General features: G+C 44.6%; 2 protein-coding genes across 2 annotated transcripts in view; both read left to right on the top strand.

Moving 5' to 3' along the window:
• HDHD5 (haloacid dehalogenase like hydrolase domain containing 5) overlaps positions 1–1,907 on the top strand; it is a 16,232-nt gene extending 14,325 nt beyond the window's left edge. Inside the window, exon 8 of the mRNA XM_070756480.1 lies at positions 1,229–1,907. Within this exon, the coding sequence (XP_070612581.1) occupies positions 1,229–1,586 (358 nt within the window). The 3' untranslated portion in view covers positions 1,587–1,907. The remainder of the gene's footprint in view (positions 1–1,228) is intronic.
• Positions 1,908–9,563: 7,656 nt separating this feature from the next.
• Positions 9,564–16,160, top strand: TMEM121B (transmembrane protein 121B). Its single transcript, XM_070756477.1, has one exon. It carries the CDS (start codon positions 9,677–9,679, stop codon positions 11,270–11,272), a length of 1,596 nt encoding a protein of 531 aa, XP_070612578.1. The 5' UTR covers positions 9,564–9,676; the 3' UTR covers positions 11,273–16,160.
• The last annotated feature ends 1,927 nt before the right edge of the window (positions 16,161–18,087 follow it).

Raw genomic sequence — 18,087 nt, 5'->3', positions numbered from 1 at the left:
TTTTGCCGCAGTGCAAAGGCCAGCGAAAAGTATTGGGTTGCTCAATGTTGGTTTGGATTCAGCAAATTATATGCATCCAACCATAATGTGTAAACCATAGTTTGTGCCTAAGCACAATGCACACAACCAGTCAATGTGAGAATAGTCTCTGTTCCTGCTGCTGATCTTGAATGGAGTTATCTTTTTATAAAGCAGTAAAGTCAGAGGTGGGTTTCAGCAAGTTCTGACCAGTTCTGGAGAACCAATAGCGGAAATTTTGAGTAGTTCGGAGAACCAGTAAATATCGCCTCTGATTAGCTCCGCCCCATCTATTCTTTGCCTCCCAGCTGATCAGGAGGAAATGGGGATTTTGCAGTAACCTTCCCCTGCCATGTCGATCAAACCATGCTACACCCACCAAGCCATGGCCACAGAACTGGTAATAAAATTGTTTGAATCATACTACTGAGTTAAAATGCATGGTTAGTATATCAGGTGGAGATAAGTGTGTCTGTCTGTCTATCTTTATCTATCTATCTATCTATCTATCTATCTATCTATCTATCTATCTATCTATCAATCGATCTATCTATCGATCTATTTCTATCTACCTACCTACCTATCTATCTGCCTGCCTGCCTGCCTACCTACCTACCTACTACCTACCTACTTATGTACGTACATACGTACGTACGTACCTACCTACCTATCATCTATCTATCTATCTATCTATCTATCTATCTATCTATCTATCTATCTATCTATCTATCATATCTATCTATCATATCTATCTATCTATCTATCTATCTATCTATCTATCTATCTATCTATCTATCATATCTACCTACCTACCTACCTATCTGCCTGACTGCCTACCTACCTACCTACTACCTACCTATGTACGTACCTACCTACCTATCATATCTATCTATCTATCTATCTATCTATCAATCAATCAATCTATTTATCTATCTATCTATCTGTCATCTCTGTCTGTCTGTCTGTCTCTATCCACCTACCCACCCACCCACCCACCCATTTATTTATTTATTTGATTTATAATGACTTTTCCCCATTGTAAATGTGTCATTGGATGTGCTACTTGGAATTGGGGAGTTTTGGTTACAACACAACTGGGAGGATACTATGTTGGAGAAGAATGATTTAATGGTTGGCCAAACTCATACATAGTATTAACTACTGTTTGTCCCATCCCCACCCTACTGTGTTTTTACATCTTGACTTATAGAGACAATCCAATGGCTGATATTTATGGTGCCAACCTCTACCACCGCTACCTCCAGACTCAGGCTGAAGTCAACGTAACTGCCATGGCAGCAGAGAAGGAAGACCATCTGGAGATCCAGAGAGACTGCAGTATCTCGGTCAGCTCTGCAAAGAGCTGCCATTCTATACTAGTTTGCACCGGGGTCTACAATCCTCATGGAGACATCGCTACCGACCCTGAGGACATCCTGAAGACCCTATCGCACGGGCATCGCGATTTCCACTTTGATCCCTCCTTGGTGGAAGCTTCTTACGTTGTGAATGATGTGAATGATGCTGTGGAACTTGTATTTCGAAAAGAGAACTGGAAAAAAGAATGACTAATCTATTTGCCAACAGCATCTGATGTGGGGATGCAAGAAAACCTAATCTTTTTTTCTTGTTTAACACATGCCAAAAATGAAAGCAAATCCTCTAATTCCTTTTTTTATATATATATAGGGATTGTACTAAAACAATTTTTCAAGCCCTGAAATTGTCAACCATGTATTTTAAAATTAAACTCCTTTGCTAATGTTGACTTGGCCACAGAGCTATATAGGCTTCTTAAGTGAATGGATCACTTGGTGATCCCATAGAATGCATCCGTGAGATTTTAAAACTTATTTTTTTTCTGTGAAATACAATCAGACTCTGAATAATCCCGCTTTGCCACTTCGTTTCATCCATTTTGTTATTGGGATGGGGAATCCTTGCCTAAATACTATAATCCAGTATCATGAGTGTTTTTAAAACAATGAATGCAAAAGAACCTACCTTTATTAATTTTACAAAAAAATGAAAGTGGTGAACATATCCAACACACTTTATAATTAGTTAAGAAGATAATAGTTATAGGAGCATGCTGCTGGGGAAAGATTTGGATATTATCAGAGTTTGTTTTTACCATCCTTTCCCTGTAACATTGATCAGAAATTGGTCATGTAGTTTGAAAAAATATTCAAATTTGGTCATGTACACCAATACTTTATTTGCAGAAGAAGGAATGTTACACTTTTCCTATTGTGCCTGTGACAAAGGATGTTTGGTGTTCTCTTTTAGTTCAGACTTTCTGTCTACTCTTGAGACTCATCACTTGCGTCTTTATCCTCCATTTCCAACTGTTCAGGTATATTGGTATCACTGATTGACTGCTTGCTCATCAAACTGGAATCTGATTTACTTCATTGGCAAATCCTGTCTTTCACAAGCCTCTACCCCAAAGCAAGTGGGGGATGGATAGATCACCAGGATCTCATACGCGGAAGCAAAAAAACCACCGAAATCTCACACGCGCGCACCCCCTCACAAGATTTTCTTCCTGCGCATGCACTTGGATGCGTGTGTGCGCTAGAGACACATGCAGCTCAATTTTTGGTACCGGTATTATGGCATTGACCGTATCGGTAGGAACCCACTATTGCTCTTAGCCAATATTAACCTAATGTCATAATTTATGGAGTTAATTGCCTTCCAAATAGGCCTTCCCTTTCTGAGCTTGTGATAATATTTGTATAAAGTATCAAACGCCCTTTTAAATCAGGGCTGATTTACCTCAATCTTCCATCTAAGCCTCTTATTTGTTCTGTCGGGCTCTCTGGTAGACTCCTCCCAAAAATTCACAGGTACAAATTTCAGACACACACACATATGAAAATGCAAAACAATGTTCTTTATAATGAAAATTCACTTAAACCAAGCCCTCTTTTGGTATAGCCAAGAGCACTAGTCTCCAAACAAACTGATAATTTGTACAAGTCCCTTATCAGTTCTGTGATACTTAGCTTGCAGCTATGAGGCAATTCAAAGTCCTTCTTTCACAAAGTGAAACACACTTTGCTCTGGTTTAGTTTCAAAGCGGGGAGAAATCAGCACACAAAAGGTCAAAGTCAGTAAGGCAGTCACGAAACACAATGATCAGATAATCCACAATGGCCAAACCCACAGGCTGCTGTTTATAGCAGCCTCACTAATTACCACAGCCCCACCCAACCACAGGTGGCCTCATTTTCTTTGATATTAATCTCTCAGTTGTTGTTGCCTATGCATCGCTCTCCGCATGCGTGGCTGTATCATTAACTCTTGTTCCGAATCCAAGGAGGAGCTAGATAATTGATCTCCTTCTGAGCTGTCTGCCACACTCTCCTCCTCCCTGTCACTCATGTCTTCTTGGTCAGAGGAGCCTTCATCAGCAGATTCCACCGGGGGCAAAACAGGCCTGCAGCATGTGGATATCTCCCCCACATCCACAGTCCTTGGGGCAGGAGCTGGGCCAGAGCTAACCACAACACTTATTAGAAACTTTCTACATCTAGTTGTGTAAATAGCTAGGTCACTTAAAAGGAGGGTGTATAACCGTAATGGGGAGCCTAAGGCACGTGTTCCAAAGGTGGCATGTGTAGCCATTTCTGAGGGCTCGTGAGATGTTGCCCTATGTCAGTTCCAGCACATATGCGCATGCTGGCTAGCTGATTTTTGGCCTTTTTGGCTTTTTTCACTCACTTCGGGCTTCACAGAAGCATCCTAAAGCCGGGAGACTGCAAAAAACAGGGCAACCGGAAGTCGGTTTCTGAATTTTAGGTTGGCCCATTGGACCATTTTTTGTCATCCCCAGGTTTCAGGAGTCCGTTGTGAGGCCTGTGCAAATGCGTGGGGGGAGTGTGGTGGAGTGACCATGTGCAGGAAGTTGGGCGCATGTGCAGGGGAGGGCAAGAGTGTAGGCGCCCGGGCGCCTGCTAATGCGCGCGCACACACACACATGCACACCCTTTTAGCACGCAACCCATCTCTGATAGATAATCTAGAAGAAAATATGAGTTACAGCCCTTTGTTTAGGGACCATTCAAAATGATAAAGGCACTAATAAGTCTTCACATTTATGATTGTTGCAGCACCCCCACAGTGGTGTGCTGAATTTTGCAACCAGTTGCAGCATCTCAGGTCATGTGATCCCCATTTGCAACCTTCCCCAGCTGCAGAGGTGGGCTGCTGAGGTGAAACGCTGACGTGTGTTGGCCCCCGTGTCTCCACGCAAAAACCGCACTGAAACACGGGTGCACCTGTTGTGGTTAGCTCTGGCCCAGCTCCTGCCCCAAGGACTGTGGGTGTGGGGGAGACATCCACATGCTGCAGGCCTGTTTTGCCCCTGGTGGAATCTGATGATGAAGGCTCCTCTGACCAAGAAGACATGAGTGACAGGGAGGAGGAGAGTGTGGCAGACAGCTCAGAAGGAAATCAATTATCTAGCTCCTCCTTGGATTCAGAACAAGAGTTAATGATACAGCCACGCATGCGGAGAGCGATGCATAGGCAACAGCAACTGAGAGAGTATTATCAAAGAAAATGAGGCCACCTGTGGTTGGGTGGGGCTGTGGTAATTAGTGAGGCTGCTATAAATAGCAGCCTATGGGTTTGGCCATTGTGGAGGATTATCTGATCGTTGTGTTTCGTGCCTGCCTTGCTGAGTTTGACCTTTGTGTGCTGATTTTTCCCCGCTTTGAAACTAAACGAGAGCAAAGTGTGTTTCACTTTGTGAAAGAAGGACTTTGAATTGCCTCAAAGCTGCAAGCTAAGTATCACAGAACTGATAAAGGGACTTGTACAAATTACCAGTTTGTTTGGAGACGAGTGCTCTTTGCTATACCAAAAGAGGGCTTAGTTTAAGCGAATTTTCATTATAAAGAACATTGTTTTGAATTTTCAAACGTGTGTGTGTCTGAAATTTGTACCTGTGAATTTTTGGGAGGATTCTACCAGAGAGCCCGACAGAACAGCACCTGCATCTCCTCATGCAATTTTGCTACCTGCACGGGGGCAGGACTCCGCTAGCTGGACTCCGCTAGCACTCAGAGCCACGGGGCCGAGCACACGTAAAAGTTCCACCTTAGCAGCCCACCTCTGCCCAGCTGGTCCTCTCTGGTCCAGCAGTTCTGGGGAGCATAGCAGGAGGCCTGTAAAACATGGCTTCTTGTGTTCCGGAGGTTGAACAAAAGGAAGCAAGGTGACGAGGTGGCGCAGTGGGTAGAGTGCACTACTGCAGGCCACTAAAGCTGACTGCTAGATCTGCAGGTCAGTGGTTCAAATCTCACCACCGGCTCAAGGTTGACTCAGCCTTCCATCCTTCCGAGGTGGGTAAAATGAGAACCCGGATTGTGGGGGCAATAGCCTGGCTCTGTTTAAAAAGTGCTGTTGCTAACATGTTGTAAAATCAAATAAATAAATAATAAATAAATAAATAAATCAAACAAACAAACAAACAAACAAACAAACAAACAAACAAACCAGTGAAGAGGCAGAAGAGATGGGAAAAGAGATGCAAGCTGAACCGAATGGGAAACGGGAATTAGTGCCTGGAGAGGAGTGCTTGGAATCTCAGCAAGTTGAGAGCCATTGAGCGTGAGATGGGTTTTCAGCACCATCTTGGCATGTTAATTCCGGCTTGTGGAGCCGCTTACTTGTCTCGGGAGTGCCATCCATCCACTCCCGCTGAAACAGCTATTTGCACTTTTAAAGAGGAATCCAATTGTCTTGCTCCCTTTGTCCCAATCCTGCACCTGCTACCGCCTGACAGATTGTGTTGTGAGGCATAATTGTGGGCTTCAGCTGTTTTATGGAAAACACTCCCCCTGCTTTGATCTCTCTGCTCTAAAGGAAGAGATGGCTCTGGATAATCGGGGGAATAAATTTTATCACCCACTGCTCTTTCATACTATATATATATCTATATATCTATATATCTACATATCTATATATCTACACACACATACATACATACATACATACATACATACATACATATATGTCTGTCTATCTATCTATCTATCTATCATCTATCTATCTATCTATCTATCTATCTATCTATCTATCTATCTATCTATCTATCTATCTACCTACCTACCTATATCTATATCTGTCTGTCTGTCTGTCTGTCTGTCTGTCTGTCTCTATCTATCTATCTATCTATCTATCTATCTATCTATCTATCTATCTATCTACCTACCTACCTACCTACCTACCTACCTATATCTATATCTATCTGTCTGTCTGTCTGTCTATCTTTTTTTCTTTCTTTCTTTCTATCTATCTATCTATCTATCTATCTATCTTTCTATCTTTCTTTCTATCTATCTATCTATCTATCATCTATCATCTATATCTATCTATCTATCTATCTATCTATCTATCATCTATATCTATCTATCTATCTATCTATCTATCTATCTATCATCCATCTGTCTGTCTGTCTGTCTGTCTGTCTGTCTGTCTGTCTGTCTATCTATCGTTTTCATAGATTTTCATGGGTATAGGTATGAAGGTCTTGGCATATTCAGGTTTCTTCCCGTGTAAGTTTCAGAGATTTCTGGCGACGTTTCGACAAGGTCCCACTCGTCATCTTCAGGCTGGTGCTTCTGTCCTTGTGTTCTGTCCTTATGTTTGCCCTAGCACAAGGACAGAAGCAGTAGACTGAAGATGGCGAATGGGACCTCGTCGAAACGTCACCAGAAATCTCTGAAACTTACACGGAAAGAAACCCGAATATGCCAAGATCTTCATAAATATATATACAGTAATCGTTCATTTTTCACAGGGGATGCGTTCCAAGACCACCTGTGAAAAACAAATTAGAGGAAAGATAGTTTTTAATGTATTTAACGAGTATTTGGACTTTTAAAACCCACCCTTTGCATTAAACAGTCATTCTATAATGTTTCTCAGCTGGAACTACATGTGATATCCTACCAGTTTCTTTAATAGAGTACAGTAGTACTGTAGAAGAATTTTATGGATTTTAATGGATTTAACATTTTCAATGGATTTAATAGATTTAAGCCCCCTAAAAACCCATGAAGTAGCGAATCTGCGAAAGATGAACTGTGAAGTAGCAAGGGATTACATACATGCATATGTATGTATGTATATATGTATGCATTTATGTATGTATGTATATATATATGTATGTATATATATTGATGGAGAGAGAGAGAAGGAGAGAGAAACTGTTTACTATTTTTAACAACATTTTGGCTTATGTTTTTTGTGCCTCAATTTTTTTTTAAAGTGACTGGTTTTAGAAGAATAATTACAGTACATTGTACCAAATAATTTAGTTGTAAAAAAGGTTCTCACCTTACTGTCATTTAACATATTATTTATGCACCAAAACATAAAAATCTAGGCCTTTTTTTCTTTTTAGTTTGCATCAGTTTTTATTGTTATTTATTTTTATTTATATATTTATTTAATTCGACTTCTATGCTGCCTGATCCTGAAGGACTCAGGGAGGTGTTGTGATTCCGTCTGAGGCCCCTCAGGGAACGGCTGATCCTCTGCCGGCTTCCTGCTCAGAGGGGGAGGATGAGAAACAGGAGGTTCAGGCAGACGGGGAGGAGGAATCTCAGGCTGAGGGAGAGGGAGGACAGCCAGAGTCCCCCGAGAGGGAGCTCTCCCCAGCAAGCAGCCTGGATTCCTTAGATGAAAATGCACAAGCAATAATCGATCTCCGGCAGAGAAGAGCAACACAACGAAGGGGACAATTAGTCAGGTACTTTCAGCACTAAAGAGGCAACAGCTGGGTTTGGGTGTGGTGCTCTCTGGAAAGGCTGAAAAGGCAGACCCACCCTTCCTGGCTTATGGAGTATTATCTTTGGGAGTCCTGGGACCTGGCTGTGATCTTTGGCGTCTTGGAATTCTGGTTTGTGACTTTGAATACTGAAACCTTGGGGGGAAAAGGTGTGGGTCTTATTCTCTACAGTGGTGGGTGTGCCAGCAAGAAGTCTGCTGTATTGTCTGGCCATCAGGACTCTGCTGTGAAGTCTCATAGCCTGCCTGTTGGGAAGAACAGATTTTTCTCTGTGTTTATTTTTCAAACTATAAAGTGCTTTTGCTTTTACCAGCGTGTCTGGCTGCTTTTTCCAGTTGGTGTTCAAGTCTGGGGGCACCCAGACAGAACAGGGAGGCTTACAATAACATTAAAAAATACAAATACAATAAAAAAGAAGTCCAATATAAAAGTCTAAAACTATAAAACCCCAGTTAAAAACTCATTTCGACTATTCAATCAACACACAAGAACAGCATTCAACACAATGGTTATACGTTGTAGTATTTAATAAAATGACTATTAAAAGACTGGTTGAAAAGCCCACATACGGGCCATGACATTGTGATGTAAGTTGTGTTTTTTTAAAACCTTGCTTTTTGGCAGACAGCCCTGCCTGATGTCACTTTGCAGCAGATTCTTTCCAGATATGAATTTTGCACTGAAGCATCTAAACACATTGCAAATCCAACGTTGCATTTTGGGCTGTTAGTCTAGCAATGCAAGCTTCTACAGCAGAGGTATCTTCAAGGGTCGGATCAACATTGTAGTAGTCCTCTTCTGCAGACCGACTGGGGGTCAGGGGCTGGGGAGGAGGAGAGACAGGACAGATGCCTTCTGCAGCACTTTGCCGGCCAAAACAGGGATTGAGGAGCCATGTGTGTGTCCCCCTGTGCAATTCCCCTGGTGCCCCATTTTGACCAGCAAAGTACTGAAGGAGGCCATCCAAGCCAAACACGGGGCACAAGAGACTGCATGGGGGGTGGATGCATGGCACCCCATGTCCTGTTTTGGCTGCTAGAGGCACTGCCGGCGGGTCCTTTGCTATTTCCAGGCCAGCTTTGCAGGCCAGATTTAAGCACCCCAGATGTGGCCCACAGGCCTTCAGTTTGACACCCTTGTTCTACAGTCCTGTTACATCTGAACACAATTGATCTGTAGAATATTTCTTTTTGCTTCAATTATTTAATTTAATGGCCAACTCTATGGGATACGGCCGCTGGGATACGTGAGGCAGAAATACAGAGAGGCACAAGATTGTGTGGGTGAGAAGAGGGCTGGATTAGATGACCTCCAAGGTCCCTTCCAGCTCCGTTGCTGTTACCTTCCTTTCCAGGCAGGGCCACGTTTTCCTGCTCGCCCCCCTTCCAGCAAGTGACTCATGTGCTGCTGTCACAGGCCGCCCACCCAGTTGCCAAGTGGAGCGCTGGAAAGGCGGGGTGGGGAGGGGGCTGCTTTGCTCCCGAGCGTCCTCCTACCTCGCACCCGCATCCCTCGGCAGCAGCTCCCTCAGAAACCTCGCTCGGCCAGGAGGCCCCTCAAGCGGCCGCCTCTCTCCGGAGTCCCCCCCCCCCCACTTTTTTCCTTATTCCTGCCTCCCTCCTCCGATCCGTTCCGGGTTTTCCCGGATCCCGACGATCCAGGCCGGGTCTTCGCTCAGCCTCCGCCCACCCAGCGCTCGCGCTCCCCGCGCTTCGACAAGCGGCGGGCAGGGTCGCTGGTTGGTTTTTTGTTTTGGGGTGGTTTTTTGTTTTTGGCCGCCCGGGCGGGAGAGCTTGGTCCCGTGGGCGGCCTGCCCGTGCGTGGCCTCGGGCAGCGGGGGCGAGGTCGACCATGCCCCGGGTGGTCTCCAGCCAGCGCTCGGTCTCCTCCTCCTCGGGCTCCTTCCAGGCTCCCCCGCCGCCTCCCCCCACCGCCACCGCCGCCGCCGCGGGGGATCTCCAGCCGCTCTTTCTGGGCGGCGGCGTCAGCACCAACAGCACCAGCAGCAGCTCCAGCACCCGGCGGGGCAGGCGGGGTTCGGTGTCCAATTCGGCCTCCACCCTCACCCGGAGCAGCACCAGCAGTAGCGGCAGCAGCCGTCGCGGCGGCACCCCCACCAGCAGCAGCAGCAGCAGCGACCGCAGCGGCGAGGAGGACGAGGACGGCGGCGAAGGGGAAGAAGCCAAGCCGCTGGTGCCGGCCCAGGAGCCCGCCTCGCCGGCCGCCGTAGTCGTGGCCATTCCCGCCGCCGTCGCCTCAGTTTGCGCCTCGTCAGGCTTCAGCAGCTCCTCGTCGTCGGGCTGCGCCATGACGGCCGGCGAGCTGTACGCAGCTCCTGGGGCGGCGGCGGCGGCGGGGGCGGTGGGGGGCTCGGCCGCCGGCCCGTCGGGGCCTCGCTGGGGCTACCAGGCGCTGTCCCTGGTGCTGCTGCTGGGCCAGGGGGCGCTGCTGGACCTTTACCTCATCGCCGTCACCGACCTGTACTGGTGTAGCTGGATCGCCACCGACCTGGTGCTGGCGGCCGGCTGGAGCATCTTCTTCTGCCGCAACAGCCGCGCCCGTCGGCGGGACCAACGCCCGGGGGCGACGGCGGGAGCCCACCCGCTGCTGGGCCACTGCCCGTACGGCGGCCGGGCGGGCAAGACGGGGGCCTGGGCTGCTCCTCGCCACGGGGACTTCGCCTACGCCCACCTGGCTTGGCTCATCTACGCCATCGCCTTCACGCCCAAGGCGGCCCTCATCCTGGGCACGTCCATCCTGGAGCTGGTGGAGCTGCGCCTGCCGCTGGGCGCCACGGGCTTCCGCCTCACGCTGGCGCTCTCGGCCCCGCTGCTCTACTGCCTCCTGCGCGCCATCAGCGCCGACCACCCGGGAGGCGGCCAGCTCCTCCTGCCGCCCCAGCCGCCGGCCCAGCACCGGGCCTCGGCCGCCTTCCTGGCCACGTGCCTGGACCTGCTGGACAGCTTCACCCTCCTGGAGCTGCTGCTCCTCCAGCCGGCCGGGCCCGCCTTGGCCCTGCCGCCGCCCGTCCGCTACGTCCTGATCGCCGTCTACTTCCTGTGCCTGGCCTCGCCCGTCTTGTGGCTCTACGAGCTGAGCGCCCCGCGGGCCCCCGGCGCCGCCCGCCTGGCTCTGCACTGGCTGCTCCCCGCCGGGCTCCTGGACGCGCCGCTTCTGGCCTTGCGCTGCCTCCTGCTGGTGCGCTACCAGCAGCCGCTCTCCATCTTCATGCTCAAGAACCTCTTCTTCCTGGCCTGCCGGGCCTTGGAGGCCCTGGAGGCCTGCTACCTTCTCCACTGGGCGGGCGGGCTGGGCGGCAAGGGCAAGAACCTCCTGCCCGTCCTTGCCACGGGCCTCGGGGCCGGCCAGCTCAGCCACTGCATCTCCGAGAACGACATGGGGCCTCATGGCTACGTCAACACATTGGCCGTGGCGGCCCAGAGCTGAGGACAAAAGGGGACAAAGTCAGACTGATAGGGGGCTTCTGTCATCCTTGACGGTCCATCCTCTGTAAACTATAATTCCTTCTTTAATCCACTTTAGGTGCCCATTCCTCTCTGGTTATTTTGTGTTTATGGCTGTCCCGGTTATTTAGGCCTCCTTCCGATGGTTGTCCCACCAAATGGACTCCTTCTCCAAGACTGTGTTGGGAGTCACTTACTGAATGCAACTGGAAAGTGTGTTTGTGTGTGGGGGGGATTGTTGGTGGGTTTTTAACCTGTATTTACTTTGTAGCCTTTTATACCAGTGGTTCTCAACCTTTCTAATGCCGCAACCCCTTAATACGGTTCCTCATGTTGTGGTGACCCCCAACCATAAGTCTAGTGCCAATTCTCCCAACAGAGCTTTAAGCTGATTGGCAGGAAGGTCAAAGGGACCCCCCCCCCCAACTGTAAACACCTGATTGGGGATTGTAAAATATATTCCAAGGTGGCAGAAAAGAAGCATTAGTTCCTAACACCAGGGGAAATTTGTCTTTTCCCATGGTCTTAGGCAACCCCAGTGAAAGTCGTTTGACCCCCAAAGGGGTCCCGACCCCCATGTTGAGAACCACTGCTTTATACCTTTCCCCCATATATTTGTGAAGTTTCCTTTTGGTCAAATCTTAATTATGAGCTCTCCCATACTATCTTTGTCATTGTTCACAAATCCATGGCCTATCTCAGTTGGCTTCCTGAAGATTCTGCCACACAAGTACTTCCCTGTAGATACTTGGCTGATAATGTGAACGTTGGCTTATGGTGATTCCATCAGGGCAAGAGTGTCCATGCATCAGTAGTCAAGATGGGTAGAATGCTTTATGAAATGGACACCTGGACAGAAAGGATCCATGTAATTTGGATCTCTTGTTGCATTCTTCATGCTAGTCTTACTTCACGCTCTTCCCTGTCCATTTATAATCATAGGCATATATAACTTTTGGAAATGTGTACCAATCTCTCTTCTCCAAGGGAATAGGTGCATTCCCACCCCATCCCCAATTAATCCCAGTAATGTATCCATTAGGCCTAATTATGGCAGCAATAAGCTTTTTCATCAAAAGCAAAATCATTCCCACATTTAGATTCCTGAGTCTTAAATATTTTCTTTCCACACATTATTATTATTATTATTATTATTATTATTATTATTATTATTATTATTTATTGGATTTGTATGCCGCCCCTCTCTGCAGACTCGGGGGAGCTAACAATAGTGATAAAACAACATGAACAATCCAATTAATAAAAACAACTAAAAAAACCCCTTATTATAAAAAACCAAACATACACACAAACATACCATGCATAACTTGTAGTAGCCTAGGCGGAAAGGATAACTTAACTCCCCCATGCCTGGCGACAAAGGTGGGTCTTAAGTAATTTGCGAAAGACAAGGAGGGTGGGGGCCGTTCTAATCTCTGGGGGCCGGGGCCGCCACAGAGAAGGCTCTTCCCCTGGGGCCCGCCAAACGACATTGTTTGACATGACCCCATTTATTCTATAGATCCTATCAACTGCGTCACGTGCTTTGCTATGGACTCCTTTTCTTCATCTCCCAAGATTTCAAGGATGAAGAGGAGGCAGCTTCTTAGTCTTATCCTCCAAAGAAAGAGGAAATGTACATGATTTCCATTCTTCACCTTGTCAGGTTTCCCACTCACCTGTCCTTGCTGAGGTGCCTCCTGCCATCAATGCCTACAATAAAAGGAGAACTCAGGACAAGCCAACCCCCCTGTGGCATGCTGTAGAAAGATCATGAAGCTTTGCCTGATATGTTCTTCAAATTATTGTCACGACAGTATCTTATAGTGTCCCTCCTGCAGCAATGGCTAAAATCCATTTTGGGTTGAGTCAGACTCTTGGTAATATCATGAATCTATCTATATAGTTTTCTTGGCAACCAAACAAATACAGCGTCCACATTGCCTTCTTCCTGGTTTTTTAAAAACGCTTCCCAATCTAGCCTACCTACCTGGATTTCCTAATGGACTTAAGTATTGATGGCAATGCTGACTAATGAAAGAAAATAATTATTTTTTGCTGATGCCATGTTGGTATAGTTCTATGAGTAAGGATACAGAGGGGATTTTCCAACTGAAAAAAAAAGGAAGATCCTGTTCATCTGATATGAACATTATTTCCGTGTCAAAAGACATGTCAGGCATGTGAATTTTATTTTTTTCCCCCTGCCAAATTTCTACCCATATTCTTGTTTCTAGAATTTGCAGGGGTGGGGAGTCTTATGGATCACCTGTAGACTGAACAACTGGGCACAAAAATACCATCCGAGAGTTAAGCCATTTTTATCTTAAAGTGTACTCGGCAGCAGTGCTGCTCCAAGGTGCTCTTGATATACCAGCTGCTTTGACCAAGGGCAAATCAAGGGCAAATCTTCCTCCCCCTTAACAATTGTTTCCTTTTCTACATTCCCTCAGCTAACAATGTGGAGGAAGATTCAGCATAAAGATTCCCCTCTCAGGAATCTATTGCAAATTTCCTTTTCTTCTTATGGTGTCAAAGGATTCATCCACATATGTTTTTCAGCGAGTTAGGGTGTTGGGTTTTTTTCCACAATCATAGTGCCCTTTATTGCTTTATTTTCCCCCCTCTTCCCTTGAATGCCAAGGCTCCAAAGTGTTTCAGACTGTATGATACTCTTGATCATTGTAACTTAGGAACCTATTGTCTTGGATCTCATTCTTCAGCACGCCTGCCGTTTGAACCCCTAGTTTCCCCTCTCTTGTACCTCCTTTACCTCCTTTTTAAAAAGTTTTTTTAAAAAAAATCACCAACACCTGCTATTCTCCTTCCTCACCAACGCCTGCTGTTCTCCTTCCTCACAGTTAGTCCATTTGGGTTTGGGGGGGGGGGGAGTTACTGGAATTAAGGTGCTGCCTACACTCTTGTACGAAGCTGTTCCTCTTTCCTTTGCTGATGTCTACCTCTGTGCTTGAAACTTACTGCATCTGGAGAGGGGCCTGAATGTCCATCTCTCTTAACAGCTTACTCAGTGGTCATAACAGGGTCTCTTAAACATCTCCAACTGAGGCTTGCATGTCTCTTGGGATAAACCTTGCATTGTTTCAATAAATTGGTGCTCTGTTTTGAGGACAGCCTTCATTCAGGTCTGTTACGTTCTACTTGCTAAAACGTCCCTTCGAGGCAGGCCAAATAAATTGGGATTTGCTTTTTTTGTACCTGACAATTCATGAGTGTGACATAGGCTCTAACTAATTTGATAAGGATTAAATGTGATAGGTCACACCTATGAAGATCTCTTGTTGAGAACTTGGCTGCCTTGCCAAGAGTCCTAGCATTTCATAATGCAGCCAAGCTTCAACAGGGCTAGATAAAACTCCAAATTTGAATCAGGCTCCGAAGTGGATTTAGAATAACCTGTTTTCAGACATTCACGTTGTTAAAAAGTTACTTGCCGACTAAAAGCTCAGAAAGGGTGGTAGGTGCAGTGATTGGCAAGTAAGAAAATACTTACCTACTCACTTTTGCTTAATGCCTACTTTTTCAAAGAATCAAATTATTGGACATAATAGGGAAGAAATGTAAAGTCACATCTTTCTTCCTATAAACTGGTTAGATCAAGACTATTCCACATGTAAGATATAAAATGTATATTGATGGCTTGTGGGGGAAGCAATCCTTTCTCTCCAATTCAGCAATGGTTTTTTTTTGCAATTATCAATTATGAAAAAAAATGAATAAAGGATCTGAGCCTCCAATGCAGTTTTAAAACTACACTTTGCTCTTTTCCCCTCTATCATTTATGAACAAAGGTTTCCATTGGATGCTTCCTTATAGTAACTCTATACAACAAATCTCGCCATGTTTGCTATGCCTGTTATTACAGGACTGAAAATGGTTTAACTTTCTCACTAGAGCTTTATTCTGGTCCCAAAGCAAAGCTTTTGAAGAATAGTGGTGTAAAATTTTGGCCAGAGGCCTTCTCTTTACTATTTCCTTTCTATTTGTCTGGACAATCTTGGTTCTGTGATTGTGATTGTGAACCTTAAGTATTGTGCACTCTTCCCACTGCCCTTTCCTGAACTGTGATATTTTAAATGGGGATGCTAGTTGCCTACTAAAGAAATAAGTTCTATTTGCTCCCCCAAATATCATTAGAATACATGCAACTGTTGCCTTTTAAAGCAGTTGGGATAATCTTTTGTAGCATCAATCACATCATATTTCATAGCACTGTAAATAAGTATTAAACCTTGGCCCATGTTGTACCTTTTAATATGATACACACTTGTTAACTGAAATAATAATGACTGCAAGTTGTTATGCGGTTGAAGTAGGCATTATTGAAATGATAGATTTCAAATTTCAATTACGACTACCATACAAATTTCAACTACAGCTACTTGTAGAAAGCTATGTCCTGCACCCTTAGTTTTAAGCAGCAAACTTCCAATGTATGACAAGGGCAGCTATACAAGCAACAATACAATGGGAAATAAAAGAGTTATATAGCCTAGGAAACTTAGCATCCCCATACCCTTAACAGAGTATTTTTTAAAAATAAAGATTTTGTTCGTAAAATAAAAAGAACGGGTTTTGGTCTGATATCTGGTTAAACATTTGCAATTCAGGCATGATAAAAATGTATCAGTTTTCCTCCCGATTTTAAATTAGCAAAACCTTAGCATTCAGGCAATTCCAATTATTATATCAAAATACAAGACAGAGACAAGATGCTGACTTAGAGCTGGCAATAGGTTGGATATCTATTGGCTCTATTGTTTTGCTTTTTGCTGGAAGATATAAAACATATCTTATGCTTTGGATACTGAATAAAACATGCATTGGAAATTTTCAATTCTTCAAAGTTTGAAGAAGTAACTGGCATGCTGTTTTCTGGTATATGTATATTTCTTTACTATCCCCATGCCATGAAATTTAGGCTATGAGAAACCATATGCAATACTGTACTTCTACACCATGACAAGATAAAATGTTGCTTTATGGCATAAGATAATGTAGGTACCTCAAGCACTTCATGTAGACCTAGCTATTTTCACTGCAATGGATGCATACCAGTCAAAATCAATCCTTTTTTTTCAATGGTACAAATCTTAATTAGAACTTGTGCTAACCTCAGTAGAGGTTAAAGCTTCACTTGAATCATTTATTTATTCAATTTTTTAATGCCGCCCTTCTCCTTAGACTCAGGGTGGCTTACAACAGAGCCAGCATATTGCCCCCACAACCCAGATCCTCATTTTACCCACCTCGGAAGGATGAAAGGCTGAGTCAACCTTGAGCAGGTGATGAGGTTTGAACCGCTGAACTGCAGATCTAGCAATAAGCTTTAGTGGCCTGCAGTACTGCACTCTATCCACTGTGCCATCTTGGCTCATTAAACCTAGATTGAAGGCCACAAAAGACCTTCAAAGTTCTTAAGTTTTTATATAGCTACAGAAAGGTACTGAGGACAGATGCATTTAGGAAACTATATATTTACAATGTTCCACTGGCTGTTTCATATTTTAACTATGTATAATTATGGGTAGTCCCCGAGTTATGATCACAATTGATCCTAAAATTTGTGTTGTTAAGTGAGACACTTGTTAAGTGAATTTTGTCCCATTTTATGACTTTTCCTTCCACAGTTGTTAAGTGAATAACTCAGTTAAGCTCATAACCTGGTTATTCCCCCATTGACTTTGCTTATCATAAGATCACAAAAGGTGATGGTAGGACCTTTGGACACTGGCACTATCGTAAAGACGAACCAGTTGCCAAGCATCTGAATTTTGATCACATGATCATGGAGATGCTGTAAAGGTCGTAACTGTGGGAAATGGCCATTAGGCCCTTTTTCAGTGATATTGTAGCTTTGAATGGTCACTAAATGAACCATTGTAAGTCCAGGACAATCTGTAGTTTCTGGGCATTGGAGATTAGATTAAATATATAACAAAGTTTAATGTTTCAAGATAAATTTTGCATCTTTTAACAGCTATTTAAATTTGATATGAAACTTGCTAATAGCTACAACTTGGTAAAAACTGGTTATGAAATACTGGCCTAATGAAGAAAATGAAGAATACTCTTGTATTCCATTATTTTAGGGCCATTGTAAAACAAGAATTTTTACATAAAATATTCTAAACTTTTATTAGAATAACATTATTATTGTGAACTGTCCATTGAAATATTGTGTCTTTGAAGCACAAAGTACTTGGAGTGTTAATCATTAATTCTTCCTATTTCTAATCTATATAAAAGCCAAATAACACTCACTCATCATGAACTCTCCAGAACTGTAAAGTCTACAAACTTGAAACTTGGCACGTATCTTCCTCTCGGCTTCTAGGTGCTCGCCAAGAAAGGATTTTTCAAAATGGCCATCAGATCATTAGTATTTCTTATACAGTATTATATTAACACACTCTGATGCTAAGGAGTTAGACGTTCTACTCCCCACCTGAAAAGAACTCTGTTCCAACTGTCAGTTGCCTTATATTAACAAGCTCTGATGCTATCTCTTCGCTAAACAGGGTGGGGACGTGGCCAGTGCATTGACTCATTCAGCCTGAGGGCTGGGAGTTTAGACATTCTACTCCCCTTCCCCACCTAAAAAGAACTCTGTTCCAACTGCCAGTTGCTTTATATTAACATTACACATTCTACATAAATTTTCAAGTTTAACGTATCAAACTCAATTGTAACTACTCATTAATTTTCAAGCTTTAACTGTCAATTTATTAGTTTCATAGCAAAGCACGGGTATCTAGCTACTAGTATATAGATAATTCA

Source organism: Erythrolamprus reginae, chromosome 6 (assembly GCF_031021105.1).
Source record: "Erythrolamprus reginae isolate rEryReg1 chromosome 6, rEryReg1.hap1, whole genome shotgun sequence".
NCBI lineage: Eukaryota > Metazoa > Chordata > Lepidosauria > Squamata > Dipsadidae > Erythrolamprus > Erythrolamprus reginae.
This window is presented reverse-complemented; position numbering and strand designations above follow the sequence as displayed.